A 17,972-nucleotide genomic window follows, 5' to 3' on the forward strand; every position below is an offset into this window, starting at 1 on the left:
AACTGTTCCTTTGCAGTTTACAGTTTTAAATGGTGAAAGTTTGGAATAAAAGTGAAAAGTTTGTCAGATATCATGTATTTGGTTATAAAATGTGTGCCTTTGTACACAGCAATAAGGCTCTGGTGTCTGCAGTGAGATTATTTTGTGCTGCCTGTGACGGAAGAGATAACACACCTTTTCCCTCCCTTGGTGACGTTCCTGACATAGCAGATACCCACACTCCCACAAACAACTCTGTCTCCATCACCACCCTCATCTTTCCAGCAAAGGACTAAGGACTGTTCCTGCCCAGTCCACCAGAGTCAGACCTCTCTACACACAGAAGTTATACCTGATTTAAAGGGGTAGCTGTACAAATGCCTCCCTCCCCTCATGGATGCTTGTCCTGGGGTCACCCTTTCTGATGCTTGTATGAGAGATGCTTTTTGGTTTTCTCTTCTACCCATTACCACATGATAGAAACTATCTTGAAGAAATAATTTTTCATGTACCTGAATGTCAACACAGAATGGGAGATTTAATCCTTTACCTTCTGTTCCATATTTAGTCCTTTGAGTACACGGAAGAAAAACCCAAGCTCATGGTGACCTACATAATCCAGCACAGTGGCTAATCACACTTACATGAGGTGGCTGCCTGTGGTATCAGGGAGGGAATGCAGGTACTGGGAGACCCCTGCTAGTGCTGTGTTCTGAAGAGTAATATGAGTCACTTTTACTCTCTGGAACTAGAGAGCCTCCTCCTGTAGCACAGCTTCCAGAGAGCTGAGTGTCAAAGGGACAGAAACTGATGAATCTTTTAAAATGTGGTTATCATTTGCCATTTGTTTTTTTCCTTATCGTGGCACTCACTTCAGGGTGACTCAGGGTGAGCTTCTGCAAACTAGAAGCCAGCTGATTTCAGCCATAACTATGCCTGTGCTGCATCATGAGTCAGGGCAATCAATGAGTCCAAAACAAAGAGGTACACCGTGAAAGGTGAGTTTAAAAAACCAAAACCGAACAATGAAAACCCCATCGCTCAGCATCTGCAGTGAAATAATTATACATCTCGTCAGGACGGATTTATAGGCTAGTACCATTCACAGACAGAAGCAGAACTTGCTGGGGAGGATGCTTTATAAATGCAAAATTAGTAACAGTAGTCCTAAAAACAAAACTGAGTAAGGAAGCAGAGCCTGAGGAAGCACAGAAAAATGGCACAGCTGCCATGAACACACCAGATGTGGGCTGATGTAGGGTAACTCTTCCCAGAGTTTTCTCCTTCCAGCAGGATGCTAGAATACTCTTGGGTCTTTGTGAATGAGGAGGGTACACATGCCAGCATGTCCCTTAGTGCCTGCCTGCATTGAGAGCACAAGATAAAGCAGGAAAAGAAGACAGTTTATGGGCATCCTTGGTCAGACTGAGATGGTATTTTGAAGCCAGGGGTGTCATTTTTTGTTACAACAAACCTCAAAACTTGAGAAAATGCCCTTGACAACTGGTGTCATAGTGCCGCTTGCTGTGACAGAGATTTCTGTATGTGCCCAGGGCAATGGGTCTCTTTGCATTGTCAGATCCTTTCTTCTCACTACTGGAGGCTACTGAAATTCAGAGATGAAGAGATAAAACGAGAGGATCACAAGTATTTACACACAAATGAGCACCACCAGGCATTTCAGGTGGGATTTTGAACCCCCGTGCCTGGCATGAAGCCCTGGCTGCTTGTTTTGCTCAGCAAACATTTGGATCCTAAGACATACGGGTCTAAACCCTTATTTTTAAATCTGCCCGCATCCCGACATGAGTGACACCTGTAGCTGTGGCCAGCACTTCAGTGGCCTCAGAGCTGGAGCGCGGGGGGGACAGTGGGTTGAGTCGGTGAGTGAGCTCGACTGCGGAGAAGCCACATCGTGCCTCAGTTTCCCCACTTTTGTGACAATGTGACCTGGCTACGACCTCTCGGCGGGATGCTCTTAGCCCGGCTGGCGAACATCCGCGCCCGGGCACGGCTGAACTACTCCTCCCGAGCCCGCGCCGGTGCCAGGCTTGGGGAGCCTCCCCGGACCCGCGCTCTGCCCGGCGACGCTGTGAAGCCGGGCGGTGTGGGGCGGCAGCCGAGTCCCCTGGACACCCCTGAGCCTCCCGCCGCCTTCAAAGGCCGCCGAGGTCGCCGTGGGGCGCCCAGGGGCCGGCGGCGGGAGCGACAAGGGCACCGCCGAGGGGCGGCGGGCAGCGGGCGGGGGCCGGGGAGGAGTCGGCCCCGCGGCGGGGGTCGGGCCGGGCCGGGGGTGGAGCCGCGGGCTGGCGGGTCGGGGCGAGGGGGAGCCCTCCCCTTCCCTTCACGAGCGAGCCGGAGCCGGGGAAGGCGCGTCCGCAACTCCTCCTGCCCCGCCGGTGCCGCCCGCCGCCCGCAGCATGGTGAGAGGGGTCGCCGGGCGGGAAGTTCGGCGGCGGCGGCCGCCCCGCCGTCCCCGGCCCGGCCCGCGCTCACCGCCTGCCCGCTCCCTCTCTTGCAGATCTGGAAAACTCTCCCGCTGCTCTGCGCCCTGCTGGCCGCCGCCCGCCTGCGAGCCGAGGTAGGCGCGGGGCCCCGGCGGCGGGACGGGGAGCGGGACGGGCCGGGCTGGGGGCGGCGGGGAGCGCCGCGGCGGCCGCGGGGGAGCAGCCGGGACCGGGGAAAGTGGCGGCCGGGGCGGAGAGGGAAGTTGCGGGGCCGACGGGCACCTCGGTGGGGGCGAGGGGCTGTGTCCCCGCCGGAGCCGGACCCCCGCATCCCGCCTCCGGGACGGGCTCCCCGGGGCAGCCGCCTTTCCGCCCTCCCTCCTTTCCTCCATCCCTCCCTCCCTCTCTCCCGCGCGCTCTTTCCCTCGCTCTTCTTTTCTTCCTTTCTTTCCCTGCAATGACATTGAAAACCTTTGAAAGCCCCCAGCTGCAACCCCCCCAGCTCTGTTGACAGAAAACAAACGGCGCCTGCATTCCCGGTTGCGGCGGCCTCCCTAAAAAGTGAAGTCAGAAACAAAATATTTGATAATTACGGCAGGGGAAAATGTGGAAGTGATTTGAGGAAAATGAACTCAAGCTGGGCTGGGAAGGGAGGCCGAGCTTGCCTTCGGAGGAAAGCGGTCCCGCTCGGGGGGCAGCTCGTCCTCCCTCCCTGCATTTTTTCTCCCTACATATTTCTCCCAGATGGCGAGACCCACCCTAGAGCATCACAGTTTGGTTGTGTGGAAAAGGAAAAAAAGGCATAAACACGTCTGGTTCCCTCTTTTTCTGCCTCCCACCCGTGGACTGTGCTGCCCGGGTTATGGTAAAGAGTGGGGTTTAGGATGGAGCCCATTGCTGTTGCTCTGTCTCCCTGAGCAAAGCTGTTTGTGAACTCCCTGCAACGGCTAGGTGAGGAGCAGAGGTGAGACAGGGTGGGTGTGAGCCAGCACTGTCCAGCTCTGGTCGCTGCTGTCGTGAAAACCAAGGGGAGTGGGACTGAGCTGTAGTATGGATTAGCGTTTCACATCTGCCTGTACATGATAATATTGTAATACACTTTCTTCCCAGAGCGTGACATAGTTATGTAGTGAGCATTTCCATGCATCCTCTCCAACACTGTCCTGAAAAAGCCAAATCATGTTTATTCATTTTCTTAGGAACCCTAAATAAACCTTAACCACTTCTGGTCAATAGACATCAACACCTCTGTAGGAATGAGACACACAGCATCCACAAGAAAAATGATAATAACAGCTAAATAATGATGGTATTGGTCTGAGTAAAGCCTCCTGAGATCAGTAACCCAAAGAAACATAGCCAAAATATATTTGGCCCTGAATTTGTGATTTCATTGGTGTCACTAACATTGTCGAAGTGCTAAATCCTGCTTTTTGCCTAATGTTCTCTAATTTGTAGTACCTGGATAGCTTCCCAGGTGAAAGTACTGTCATGTCTCTGTGTCTCACCTGCAAACTGGAAGTAAGAAAAATATACAGCCATTGTGCTCAAAACCTGGTTTTAAAGGCCAGTTCATGCTTGAGTGAATAAATGAATTATTATTGACTGGCTTCAGAGATAATGGTCCAAGTGGCAAACTAGTGAACGTTTTGGTTTGATTCCAGTCTAAGTTCAGCAGAGCTTGAGAGTGATGACTGAGGTCTGGGTCTGGTTTCAGGGAAAATGGACACTTCAGGCAACTTTTGTTTGGGGATTCAGTTTGATTCTTCTTTGCTGATAGCTGCCAAGCAGCGAACATCAGTTTGGTCACAGGTAGCATCCCACCCTCTGGGATATTTAGACCTTCTCATTTTCCAGGGAATGGGCTGTGCTTGAAGGTGAGCTGCTTGTAATTCAGAGACAACTTTGATGGCTGCCCACTTCTAAATGTTTCTTTTTACTACTCTCCTGCATCACTGGCATTCAGTAAGATTAGTGTGGCATTTTCCTGTGTGGTTTTCCCTTTCTAGATTTTGGAAGCGATAACCCTCTCTATGCTTTCTGTTTCTGCTGCAGCTTGCACTTTGTGCCTTTCAGTATATTCGGAATATTAACACTGAGCCTTAAGCTTCTAATCCTTTTGTTAGTTAAACTGTATCTGAGTTGTACTGGGGTTTTTGTACAACACTCATTCCTACAACATTGTTAGGTGCATAATTAGAGCCTTTTAAGAAAGAAAGAAATTGCTTCAGTAAATGTTCCTGGCATAACTTCATGCAGACTGGAAAATCTGAGGCGTGCCAGAACTTGGGAGCTTTTCTTGGCCTGGTTCAGTAATAGTCACAAGAGCAATAGACGGTGAACTGTACTGCTCGGATGGAGGCCAGCCACCAGCTTCAGACAGCCCTTTTTATCTCTCTCTTCCTGGATCAGACTCAATGAGGTGGCTGTTCACTCATATTAACAGGGATGCTACAGACGTGAAGTTGCTCATATTCTCAGCTGGGGCTCCCAAAGCATATGGAGTGATTTTTGGGAAGCATCCATCACTATAGAGGAAAAGGGAGAGGCTTGAAATGTCTGTTGAATGTATTAAAAGTCATTCAGTTGTTCACATCCTGCTGGAGTTAACACTGGAGAGGAGTTACCTAGTTAACACTGGGGAGGAGTGCAGTTGCTGTTTGACTGTCCCTAAAGGGTGGTGTATGGGACCACTTCCATACCAGCATTGTTCCATGCCCCACCAGGATACTTTCCTAATAAGAGTGAGGGTTTTTCTTTTTTTTTCATTTTCACTTTAACCTGATTCAGAATTTTCAGGGAAGTCATTTTCACCATGAATTTTAGATGTTAGCAAAGAGGTTTACGCCAGCATGAGTATATTCGTGTAGGCTGTGGATACAAGTCCTTTCTTGAATCCAGCCTTGCCAAGAGGAGAGGTCACTGACCTGGCCTGCCTTCTGCTCCTTCCCAGTTTTCTGGCCATTCAGATTAATCTCTGGGATCTGTAGCTGTTCTTCTGAACTATCCTTAACCCATTTCTGGCGAAATTAGCCAGCCTTTGGAAAGAGTTTTGTAAATAGGTTAATCTGACTTGTCTCATTTTGGCTAAAAAGGGCAAGCAGAAAAAGGCCAGTGACTTCCCCCTTGTGAGGAGATGTACAGACAGATCTGAGGGGCTATAACCCTTGAGCAGCAGAGCAGTGACAAACACCTGGAGGCAGATTTATAACCTTTTCTAAGAGCATGGTGTTTGCAGTGTCTACATCTGTTGTAACCTTGGGATGAATTCTTTTCACCTGACCTCTGTTTCCCTCAGTGTAGTTTTTCTGTATGAAAATCTGAAAAGGGATGTTGAGGGGGAGAGAAAAGGCAAAGGTTTCTGTTTGTTTAACTCACCTAAGTGCTTCCTCTTGATCTGACTTGGCTGCTTTTTCATGTAAGGAGAGCAACACTTCACCCTTTCCAAGACTTGTGCCCTTTGCCAGCAGAGTACTTGTGTGAACCAGGGGATTTGGAGCTGGGAATTCAGATGGTCTTTACAGGACTTGATGTACTTCCTCACACTGGGCTGTTCCCACAGTCTGGCCAGCATCATGAGCTTGCCTTGGTCAAACTTTTCCCCCAATGGGAAAAGTTTAGGATTTTGCAATGGACAAAACCTAAAAACTGCTGTCTTAATAAATGAAACTGATTAAATTGAAGTTGAGATCCATATCTAATTGCATAGCTGTATTTGGCCCTGAAGCTGTCACTTTAAGAAGTTTGCCTTTTGAAATTGAATTATAGAGACTTTGTGAATAGTTCAGTCCTTCTTTCACTGATAATTTAGCCAGGACAGTGGACAGAAAAGGCAACATGGTGCCAATCATGTGGGTAACTCAGGCTGTTTTTAATATGCACTGGCTTTGTGCAATAAAACCCAGCAGCAACACATTAATAAAATAATTTAATAGGAGTGACTTCCCAGGTCTAGTCTAGCATGCACATCTTCAGTGGAAGGAAAGATTGCATCCATTTTTTTCTCCTTGAGCTGGCTTTGGAGTGATAGGTGTCTTCCTTCTTGAAATCATTCCCTTGAGTGCCAGACCAGGCATTGTTGGAGTTGCATCTCAAGACAATAAGCATCTTTTAAATGGGGAGGCAGGGAAGAAGCGATTCTACCCTGGGATCACAGCAAAGGCTCATCTATGCAAAGCCTATTTTTTAAGGTGTGTGCTGTGCCACCAAGCAGCTGCTGTGCTACAGATGGTCCCAGGAATCGGAGTCTGGGAGATGGACCAAGTGGTTCTGTCTGAAGCACCTCATATTGTGCTGAAGTCGCTGGCCAAAATACCCCGTGCCAGGAGTATTTAAACAACCTCCCCGGCTGTTCTGAAGGGGCTGTAACCTCTGAGCAGCAGCACGTGTGGCACAAGCTCTGAAGCAGATGCAATGTCGTGTAGCACCTATGTGTGCGTGGCACCCGAATGCTGCTTCTCAGATGGAGCTGCTGTCAGAGCCGAGCTGCTTTGTGCAAACGCGCCAGTGGCTGAGTGAATGACTTTATCTGCCAGAGTGCAAATTCCTTGCCGGTAATTAACAGGGGGCTGCTGCTGGGGGCTGCCGAGGAGACAGCTCTGCTCCCAGCACAGGAGGAAGGGACTGCCCGAGTCTCCTGTTGCATTTTCCAGCTGCTCTTATTGGTACAGCTGCTTACCCATCAGGAGGCTTCGGGGCACCTTTGATCTCTCTTGTGTGGTGTTACATGAGCTGGGGAGTGTTTCTCTTTGTACAGAAGAGAGTTTGTCACAAATCTCAGCCAGATGTGTCTTCCTGGATTGATGAGACTCCCATTAACCAGGCTGTGTTTCTGCCACATATCCTGTGAGCTAGATGAGATTGATTCCCAGAAATGCCTTGTTTACCTGGGTTGCACCTCTCTTTGCAGGGAGGTTGGTGTCTGCTCTACTGTGATGGCTATGCTAATCTGTGAATAACCAGCATTTTCTTGGAGAGATTTCTCTCTCACAGCGTTGTCTCTGAGTTCAGCAAGTGAAAAGAGGAGCCTGCTGTTGCGCTGTGAAGTGTACTTCCTTCTACAGCTGTATCTGGGTGGTAGACAAGGGGGTTATAAACATCTGGACTTTACCAGGGGTTGTAGGTTTTGCCACAGCTGTGTACAGAGTTAGGTGTGAGCAGGTTAGAGCAGGGGTGTATTTGCTCTTAGCTGTGGGGCTCTGATTGCAAGTCCTAGGCAGTAAATAAACAAATGGCAGATAAGTAGGTCTGGAGGCTTCAGTGATCCATTAAAGTGCAGATAACTGTAGCACAAGCATCGTCTGCATGGCATTTTCTCGCTACTTTTTTTCAAGTGTGTTTCAGTTCTGATCTGGGTTGAGGACACCAGCCAGCAGTAATGAGTGACTGTCCCTTCTCTGCTTTGAAACCAGCTACCCAGAAGAGAAGTTCATATAAGTTGCTGTGAAATCTTACTACGTGCTCTGTGCCATAGTTTTGTCACTTATTACATTGTACCTCTTGTTTTTGACATGGGCCCTGTGGTTGCTTGGGGCAGTGGTTTAGATGCAGGCTGTCCGTGAGAATTGAAGAAAAGCAAATTCATGCTCCAGTCAGCAAATGTGGAATTTCTTGGAGACATCCCACCTTGTTTGGAGTTCATCAGGAGGCCTATAAGCTGGAAACAAATTGGAGGCTCCTCTTGGACCAATACATTTGGAAAGAGCAAGGGATTTGGGGTGGATGATTGGGGAGAGGTTTGATATCTTGTTAAGTTCAGCTGGAAGTGAATCCCATATTTCCACTGTTTGACAGCTAAACAGCATTTCCCTTGGCTGTACCCTCTCAGCTTTTGTCCCAGAGGTGGATCTCTAACCACTTTCTCAAAATACCTAATGCATAGAGCTCAGCTTTTCTTGTTATTCTTTCTCCTTAGTCCTTCCCTTCCCTTTTGCACTGCAATGAACAGCAAACCAACTTGAAGGAACAATGAAGAGAAACAGATAAAAACACCAAGGTAAAGCAGCTGCGTTTCATTTGCAGGAGCAGAGGAGTTGCACACCTTAAGTTCTGAGCATAGAAGGACTGGTTGGACAGCTATTTGTTATCCATTACTGGCTGTCCCTAGCCAGTACATGTTCCCTCTGATCCCATCCCTGCTCCTTGCTTAGACTCCTGAGACAGGATCAAGAGGCCTTGGGAATGCAAATGCTAGTGGAGCTTCCACTGCTTAATCAGCTTTTTCCTGACAATGAAAGTTTTCAAGAAACAGTAATTTGAAGATTTTTTTTTTTTTTTTTTTTTTTTTTTTTTTTTTTTTTTTTTTTGTGCTAGAAACAACTTAATTTCTGTATCTGTGAGAAGACCTAGGGAGGTCATGGAAAGACTTGCTGTGGAGGTACCCATGGCAGGAGTATGACTCAAGCCTGAAAGGCTCTTAAGTCTTCAAGTCACAGGAGGGGAGAAGAGAATGTTAAAGCCTCGGATAAGAGGGAAGCAAGAGTGGGGTGACAGGAGTGGGCTGGCAAAGGCAAACCTTTGCCTCTGATGGAGTGATGTGCTGGTGAACCTTGTCCTCATCAGGAGCTTGGGTGTGCTTCCTGCCAGCAGAAACACTGTCCTTGTCTGCCTTTTCCTCATCACCCCGCTGCCGTGGTGAGATATTTTGCAGCTTGAGTGTCAGAGAGGCAGAGCAAGGAATTTTTGTCCATCCACCAGGGTGGGCTTTGGCAGGCACTGGCCAGCTGATACGTTAGCCTCCAGTGCTGTGTTGTCCCGGGATGGTTTTGACAGCAGAGCCTGTTGCTCTTCTCCTGACAATGAACTGATCTGGAGGACTATTCCTGGGAAGGCACCCCTCCATGCTAGAGTAGCCCCTGCCATTTAAGGACTGGTAATTTTAGCCCAAAGCCGAGAGCTTTCCTTCTGCATGACGTAACTCCTTGCATATGTACTTCTTGCTGCTCTGGGACTGTCTTTTCCCTCCCGCATTTTGGCTGCTTTTTCATGTTTATGTTCAAGGAAGCTTAAGTATGAGGGACTGGAATTGTTGTCTCGTTTCCTATATGTAAGAGGAAGCGATTTCATTGGGGAATTTTTGCAATGTCTGGATCATCTAGTTGTCTGGGTGAGTAAAATTCCTCAGGGATAACCGTAAAGGTTGTGACCGAGCTCTGGTCTGCAGTTCGTGCATTCAAACCCAGGGCTCTGGAAGATTCAGGTGGCAAGGGACCAAGCATTCATGTTGAAGGCATCGCCTTCAGCTTGGCAGAAAAGCTGTGGTATTCCTGTCTGAGGACAGCGTGTTTGCTCCACATGATGCAAGCTCTGGGGTATTCCAGTCCTAAGACAATGAATGCCACATGAGTTGTGTCAGCCTAATCTTCAGGCGGTGCTATTCCTCTCCAGTTGCCCTGTGCATGGATGATGAAGAAATCAGGTTGCAGCAGAGGCTCAGTTTCTCACAAAGCTCTTTTTCTCATATCCCCAGGACTGGGGCGTGCACCCGTTTGTAAAGGGTGATGTGTAAGGGTAAGGAGAAGCAGGTAAAGAAGGGAGTATTCTTTTTTATTCTTCACTTGTTCAGAAAAATAGACTTTTTTCTACAAGGTATCACTGCGTGCCCTGGGATTAGTAGATGTTTGTACAAACCAAAGCCATTAGTGTCTTGTCAAATCCAGTTTTACACATCCCTGATAAGTGATGCCCGTTCCTGTTCTGTGAAAAATGATACCATGCTCTGGTATATCTCAGAGTTAGTAAGTTTATCTTCACAGTCCTCTTCTGTGAGCAAGTAGACCATTAATCTTTTTATTCTGTCCCAGCAGTCCTAATTACACCCCCGTGTTCAATGATAATCAGTGCCTCCCCCATGCCATTATCTCCACCTTGCACACGTAGCCAGTGTTTGGGACCCCTCAGCTCAGTGCTTAGCACACATCTTTTAATCTCCTTGCACCTCCCTTCCTCCTGTCATTGCAGGAAAGGAAACAGAGATGTATGTGATCTTATTCTCTGTTTGGTGTTACCTTTGGACCGTCTGGAATAACTTTTAAACCAAACAGCCGGTTTCAGCCACGTTTAGTGAAGTGTATTAATCTCCTACGGGATACTATGTTGGTCTAAGTTTTGTAAAAGTAGGTGCAGTGGTACAGTACTTACCAGAGGGAAAGCTTGAGTGTGAGATCAGCTTCTACTGCAGGCCAGAGAAGCAATTTATGAGCATTCCCCAGTGATTGTAGTCATACTTTCATAGCCACTAAATGCCATCCGCCTCAAGACAGGAATCTGCGGGAAGCAGTTTGTAGAACAACTTATTGCTGCTCAACTTTGAACTTAATGCTTTGTCCTCTCCTTTTTGGCACTCAGAGCTATGTTCAGTCCCCCAGGAGGGTGTTGTGGAGGAAACTGAGCCAAAGTGTAGCTAATCAGGGGGCACAGAACATGGTTTGTTACACTTTGTGTGCACTTACACCCATGCACACAGAGCCACTGTACTCAGCCCTCTAACTTGCCACTAACTTCTGCTACCCAGACCTGGCATGGGAGAATGGAGGATGCAGCAAAATTTGCAGTTAGTGTGGATTATTTGGGGATTTCCTGTCTTGCTGGGTGGGTGTTGAATCTCACTGTGGTGTATGAACAGCCTGAAACCTCACAGTGCCAGCACCGTGCCTGGGCCACTCCTGGCTTTGTGCATGTGGAAACCAAAGGAGATGGGACAACAGCTGGATGTTAACACCTCCTCACAAGTCACTGCCAAGCTCTTCGGCAGTGCAGCGGCACAGATCCAGATGCTGGGGTGAGTTAGGCTGTCCTGGCTGCAGATGCAAGGTCAACAGTAAACCAGCATTAAACAGACACAACTATTTGGGGTTTGGGTTTTTTGGTTTTGTTTTTGTTTCAGGTTAATATTTATTTGCTGTGGGGTTTTGGCAGGGTGGAGGGACTACAGCAGACTCTGAGCATATGTAGTTCAAGCACTTTCAGAGCCTGTGGGCATCAAGAAAATGCAAACAGACTCTTCTCTGCAGACCAATTTGTCTTCACTCTTAGCATGATGCCATGATTTGTAGGTAGGCTTTGGGCTTTTTCCTCTAAGCTGTGGTGCTCACATCTGTAAAACAAGGATAATGATGCTGCTGTGCCTCACAGTGGGGTTTATAACGCTGAATGCATTCCTATTAAGAAAAGTTTAAAAGCTCTCATGTAGAAGGTGCAGCAGGCATTATAGAGGATCATTTTCCTTGTCAGCAACGATAACAATAGTAAGAAAAATGGAGACAAAATGTAGACCAGAGTTTCTTGCATGATACAGCAGTTTCTTGCCAGGCAGTAAAGATGTGCAAAAAGGGTTTATACTGGCCACTTTTAATATATGAGCCAGTGGCTCACTGATGGAAAAGAGGGGGTGGTTGAATGTTTTGATGAAGCCAGAGAGAGAAAGAAGCAGGTCATAAAACTGGGGAAGCTGGGATGTCTGGGAGGGGACTGCACATCTGGGGTGCGTTTGCTTTCAACAGGGAAGCAGTAAGCACCCCTCCATCCCTTTGTATCTCAAAAGAAAAAGCTAGAGTTGTGCTGTAAGGGGAGCACTTGACATTATGGCAATGTAGGTTTCGCTGTGTTCTAGTTAAGCAGAGAATCTTAGACAGGGCATAGTCCCTTGCTTTCCCTGACAGGTCTGCCAGAGGTTGACAAGGGAGAGAAGATGGGTTAGCGATTTCCATTGGTTGTCATGGAAACTAATGGAAATTACTCTTCTTTTTTTCTGTCTGTTGTATATGAAGATTTTGTTATAACAACTCAGAAGCATTCGTTCTTTTTTGTTTTTAACCCTTTAATTGCTGACTTCTGGTCTTCAAAAGTACTTTGTTGGCAGAATTTTCCTAGGGAAGGTTGCATATTGTTTTTGAATGCTGTAAAGTATGTATTAGGGATGAGCATCTGAAGAAGGGCAGCTGCTGGGCAATTCTGTGTGCTGAGCTGCTTTCCACCCTGAGAGCTTCTGCAAGGTACTCACATGGCCGTTTTCTCACCGAGAGGCTTAAAAGTAAGATGGCAGGTAGTCTGAGTGTTCTGTTTCCCAAGTAAATAGTAAGCAGATGATTAGCTACTCTGAAAAAGCACAAGCTGGATGAAAGGGGGATGATAATGCCAATTTATCAGCCAGTGAGTTGTCAGGCTTGCTGAAATAGTGATGGTAAAGAGCTTAGAGAATTTCAGATTAGAGGTGTGGGTGTAACACAGCATATTATTATTATTATTTCATGTAAACAACATCACGTCTTGTCGCTAAAAATATGGCAGTCTACCAACTCCACTGATGATAAAAGGAACAATTTTCCCCATAGATTAGTAGATGGTGAGGCCAGAAGGAGCTATTGTGCTTTAGTTCTGCCCTCTGCATAATACAGCCCATATATCTAGATTTTTTTATTAATTCCATTTGCTCTGGACTCTACAATGTGTCTTAAAAACATCTAGTCTTGATTAAGTAATTACCACAAATGGAAAATACCACTGTGTTTGGTATGTTGCTGCGGTGGTTAATTACCCACATGCTGTTACACCTCATTTCTGGCTTGCATTTGTCTAGTCTTGATCTGCAGATGCTGAATCTTCTGTTTAATCCACTAAACAGAAGAGGCCTTTAATCCCACATGTCTATTCCCTGCCGCAGTAACTGCGGTCTGCACAAGGGGTGTTCCCAGTCTTGTCTTTGCCACACTGACCAGTCTGAGCTCCTCAAGCCATCCCCTGGTAAGGTGTGTTTCCTAATCTCTTGCTCAATACTGGGTCTCCACGCAGTGCATCCCCTTTGCCAGCGTGTTAGTGCTCCCTCACTCTGTGATGAGTGAGCATCTTCATGTCCTTGTTACTGGGAATCCATTAATACTGGGCAGTATAAATTGTGAAAGGAAGAAAGGCAAAACCAGAATGAGCCCTAATTTAATATTAGGGAGTTTATATATATTAACACACACACCATCAGGAAGCACAGCATGGTGAAGTTTTCACAATAGGGGTCCTCCCCAGTACACAAATGTGCTGCTGTTGTTACCAGCTAAAGCCTTCGTTTTGAGTTTCCTATGATAAGCACTTAAGTTAAAGGTCAAAATTTAGAGGCTTTTTGACCCTCTTGACTTCACAGGTGAGATTTGACTGGGCTGGGAGCCAGGAGGTGTGTATTCAACCCAGCTTGTGTCCTGTAGTTGGCAATGGCTGAATTGCAGCACTTCAGCCAGCTGGAGCCTGTCCTCCGGCAGCCTCAGCTGAAGCCTGCTAAGATCCTGCGCTCCCCAGCCAGTGCCCTGAACATAGTGTCCCTTTGTCTTTAATAACCTTTGTCTTTAAGTTGGGATGTTGGACTTTTTTCTCCTCTGTGAGAAAGTAGAAGGCTCTCTGCATTTCTTGGCCTCAGGTCCCTTCCAGTTCACATCTTGGGAAGGCCAAATGGGTGAGGCTGAAGATTTGTGCATTCATCGCTTTAAGGCATCTTCCTGCACAGCAGCCTTCACTGGGTAGCAGAGACATTCAGATAAAGAAAGCTCATGCACTTTTTCTGGGGGCGAGCTAGTTGGAAGTCTTTTTTTGTCAGTAATTAGAGGTGAAAGGAGGTAGTTCCCTCTCCTGAGGTGGTGCTTTCACCCTGTGCTCTGCTGCAAGCTTGAAACCCATTTTTAATAAAAGTCTGGCAAGAGGCAACAAAGGCATTTCTTGGGGCTGTGATTTTTAGACTTGTAGCCAAAGTTCCTTGAGACATGCATCTAAAGGAATGGCTACAGAGCATGTGAGTTGCTCTGCCTGTGAGCTGCCCTGAAGAAAGGTGAGCACCTGCCATGCTGCTTTGTCTTTGTGCTCCCTCTCCTTTTTCCTCTGCCCTTAGGCAGCTGAAAACTGAGTTCTACCCCCAAAATAACTCTGGGTGATGGAGATGAAGTGGAACACAGTTTTTAATTTTTTATCTTTGCAGGCATGAGAGAAAACATTGGAATACAAAGTGTGGGGAGGGGAAAGGAGGTGCTCTCTCTCTCTGCCCCATCACATCCCTTACAACCCCTGTGACAGAAGCCCTTGGCTGGCTGCTCTATCTTTTGAATACAGGAGAGCATTAATGCTTTTTCAGAGAACCTAGGGTCCGTCCCCATTGTTCCTCTCACATAAAACCTCTCCTTCAGAGCACCCAGCAGCATGCAGGTGAGGGGGGATTTCCACCTCCCCACAGGACATTTGCCCATGGTCCCCTGCTGGGAAGGGGAACTTGTCAAGTGTTCATTTATTGCAATGGCAAATTCCAGAGGGCACTAGGTGATGTACTCAAGGACATAAGGTACCATAACTGAAGGATGGATGCAGAAGCATCCATCAGCTTAATTCTGTGTGAGAAGGGCTTTGTGTCCTTGCTCATACTCATGGCAGGATAGTGCCATGGAACAACTGCAGTAGCTGGCAGAAGGTGAGGATGGGCTTACCTGGCAGGACTTACAAGGCTTCCTACAGACTTCCTGTGTGGTACTGTATAAGCACTGAAACCCAAGGCACTGAAGCCAATATATGTAACACTAATGGAGAACAGGAGAGTTAGTCTCCTAAATGATGGCAGTGGTCTGAGCCTAAGTACTTCAAAGTGGTTGTTTTAGTGGAACCCAAGAATTTTCCTGGTGCTGTGTCAGTGTGTAAGATTCTTAAAGGAGAGCTTTCTACCCTGTAACCACATTTAGGTGATAATGTAGTGCAATTCATGCCTGCTTTCAGGAAGCAGCTGTCTGATAGAGCAGTGGAGAGTGTGCACACAGCTATCTCAGCTTTCATACCTAGGCCTGTTTGTGTAGCCAGTGGGTGTTCGCACAGTAAGTACCAGGAGTACCAAATTAGTTCCTTTCAGCCTCTGTCCCATCCAGCAGCATTATGTGCTCCTAAGAGGTTGTTGAAAGCATTAGGATGTCTCGGGGAGGAGTGCCCATATTTGCATCATTATTTTTTATAGGATTTAGCTGTTAAAAGCCAGGCACACTGCGAACTGCTGGCTGCTGTCCCAGTGTTAGTATAGTCTGATCTCTCTGCAGTTGAATGGTTTCCGACAGGGAAGTGGAGAGGGGAGGAATTAAAATCTCTTGGCTCAGATGAAGATACAAAACTCAGGTAAGATGAGGAAACATGGTGAAGTCCATGAATGGAGCATGCAGAAGTGTAAAGCATGTGTTTTCAAAATGGTTGCTTGGTGTGTTTGATGACATGTGAGAAAGTGAAGGAACAGGACTTAATGGGATGTTGATGTTTCTGGAAGAACAGCATCCCTGTAGCAGGGCTGTGCTGACATCCTGGTGTTTTGGGGGTTATGAGAGTCAATTGTGTTTTGCTGTCACAAAGGACTTGGAGGATTAGGCTTGGGCAGCTGAAGTGCAGTGTGACCATGGCTGCCTGCTGCAGCCTTTGGCTGAGATTGCCCTCCCACAGCAGGGATGACTGGACAGGTCATGGAGTGTGTCCTGCAGTGCTTATGGCACAGTGTGCACTGATAACTGAATGTGGGGCAGCTTTACCATGGGAGATGAAGCAATGGGCTGCAATGTGTCAGCAGGAGCTGCTCCACAACCAGCTGGGATACCTCTGTTGAAGAGCACGTATTCATTGCTAAAGGGGAGAAGGAAGCAGCCACAAACAGTGTCCCTTTTAGAGACTTGATTTTCCTCTACGCTCTGGACTTGACGTTGCTGACTGAAACAGTAAAGGCTTCTTGTAAAAAGGTTCACTGCTGGGACTAGACTGTGTTTGTGTACGGGTTTCACAGTGTCAGGGTTGCCAAGTGCAAGAATTTCTTGCATGGGTAAGGGGTTTGTGGTTCACACAGTAAGTGAGAATTGGTGTCAAGGCCTCATGAGTGACAGGCTCTTAAAGATCAGCACAACTGTGGTAGACATTCATGTTCACTGTAAGATACTTAGCTGCTCTTTGGTCAGGGCTGTTTGCTTCTGAGTTATTACATTGAAGTGGCTCAGGTCTTAGAAGTGCTGGAGCACTTAAAACACAAGGAGGAATATAGAGCCAGCAGCTGGATTTGTGTAGGCTGTGATGAAGTTGTTGGGTGTTGTGATTGCAGTAAATCTTTCATTGCAGGCTAAGATTATTTACCATTTCTTGCTTTTGCCATCGGCTAAAGAAGCACACACACCTTCAGCTTGGTGAGATAACTTTCCAAAGCTGGTATTTTACCTGTGTCTGACCTGAAGTGCCTACACTCTCAGAGGGTCTGCGTGTCTATCAGGGGAAGACTAGACAAGCTTTGCAAATTTTATTCTAGCAGGGCTGTTAGACATTCAATAAGGAGCTTTTAGGGCTTCTTTGGGTAGTGGGGTTTTTTGAGTGGGTATTTTTGGTTCTGTTTGTTTGCTTGTTTTTAGGTTATTTGAGCTAACCCAAGTTGTTGGGGAGCTGAAAAGTAAGATTTGCTTCCTTTGCAAAACAAAACAAGAACTCAAAAAGTTCAGTGTTGTGTTCCTGAACCTTTTGTTGCATGGCATTAGACTTTCAGTAATTGCAAACTTCCAGGTGGCCCACAGCACTTTGCATTGGTTAATTGTGGCTCAATACATTGCCACAGTATCACATGTTACTTCTAAAATCGTTTTGGGTGAAACAGATCATGTTATCTTAATGTATTTCCTACAACCTGCACATTAGTACAGGTAGTGTCTAGAGCAGCTTTGTTTAACAAAGTAAGTGTGACATCCAATACATGAGATTTACATCTACCATACACAATGATATGTGCTTTAAAAGTTTGTTCTCAGTATTCAAAAGGCTACCAGAGATTTCCTGGTGTGATTAAGTCAAAGCCAGCTCTAGGGACATATTTTAATTAGTTCTTTGCGTGTGTGAATTTCCTGGGTTTTCTTAAATCTTTGTCAAAAAAGAAAACCTATTGTTCCTTCCAAGTTTCCTATCTTAATTTCTTTCAACACATTGCATTTTACCTCTGAAATCTGCTCTGCATAGGGGAAGAGGGGTTGGTTGCATTGGACCTTGTAAAAATAGACTGCTTATACATTCAGGTGATGTCATTCCTGGAGGGGAGCCCTGGGAAGGGGAGGGTGGTGTCAATAGTGCAGGCATTAGGGTCAGGAGGGCTTTCTTATGCCCATTTAGGTGGTGGAGGATGCTCTTATTTTAGAGTGAGCTCTGGGCTAGCAGGGGCATGAGCAGTGCTGATATCTCTGTCAGACCTGGCTTTATCTTTTGCATCTACAGCTCCCTTCCCCCGTGGGGAGCAGTAGATAGCCAAACCACCCTTTCCAACAGCAAAGGATGCTGCATCTGCTTCTGTAGAATAAATATCTTTCATTAGTTCTTTTTCCCCTTTATTTGCCTGTTTTCTTTCAAGTCTCTTGTAAGCCTTTCATGGCAAGGAAGACATTTTGTTCTGATCTTATCTGTTCTTTTCCTCCTTCAATATACAGCCATGAGTTTGGGATCTCACTGAAATCCAACAATCGTCAGCAATCCAGTCTAACACACAGGGCTGCAAACTGTGGTGGCTGAGGCACAAGCATGTATTTCTTTCTGCTG

At 46.8% G+C, this 17,972-nt stretch overlaps 1 protein-coding gene across 1 annotated transcript in view; it reads left to right on the forward strand.

The window, feature by feature from the left end:
• Window positions 1–1,951: 1,951 nt before the first annotated feature.
• FSTL1 (follistatin like 1) overlaps window positions 1,952–17,972 on the forward strand; it is a 53,169-nt gene continuing 37,148 nt past the window's right edge. The window contains exons 1-3 of the mRNA XM_085049851.1: window positions 1,952–2,086; window positions 2,142–2,402; window positions 2,501–2,560. Coding sequence (XP_084905977.1) covers window positions 1,952–2,086; window positions 2,142–2,402; window positions 2,501–2,560 — 456 coding nt within the window. The remainder of the gene's footprint in view (window positions 2,087–2,141; window positions 2,403–2,500; window positions 2,561–17,972) is intronic.

This window comes from Lichenostomus cassidix, chromosome 1 (genome assembly GCF_008360975.1).
Source record: "Lichenostomus cassidix isolate B80296 chromosome 1, HeHo_3.0, whole genome shotgun sequence".
Classification (NCBI taxonomy): Eukaryota; Metazoa; Chordata; class Aves; order Passeriformes; family Meliphagidae; genus Lichenostomus; species Lichenostomus cassidix.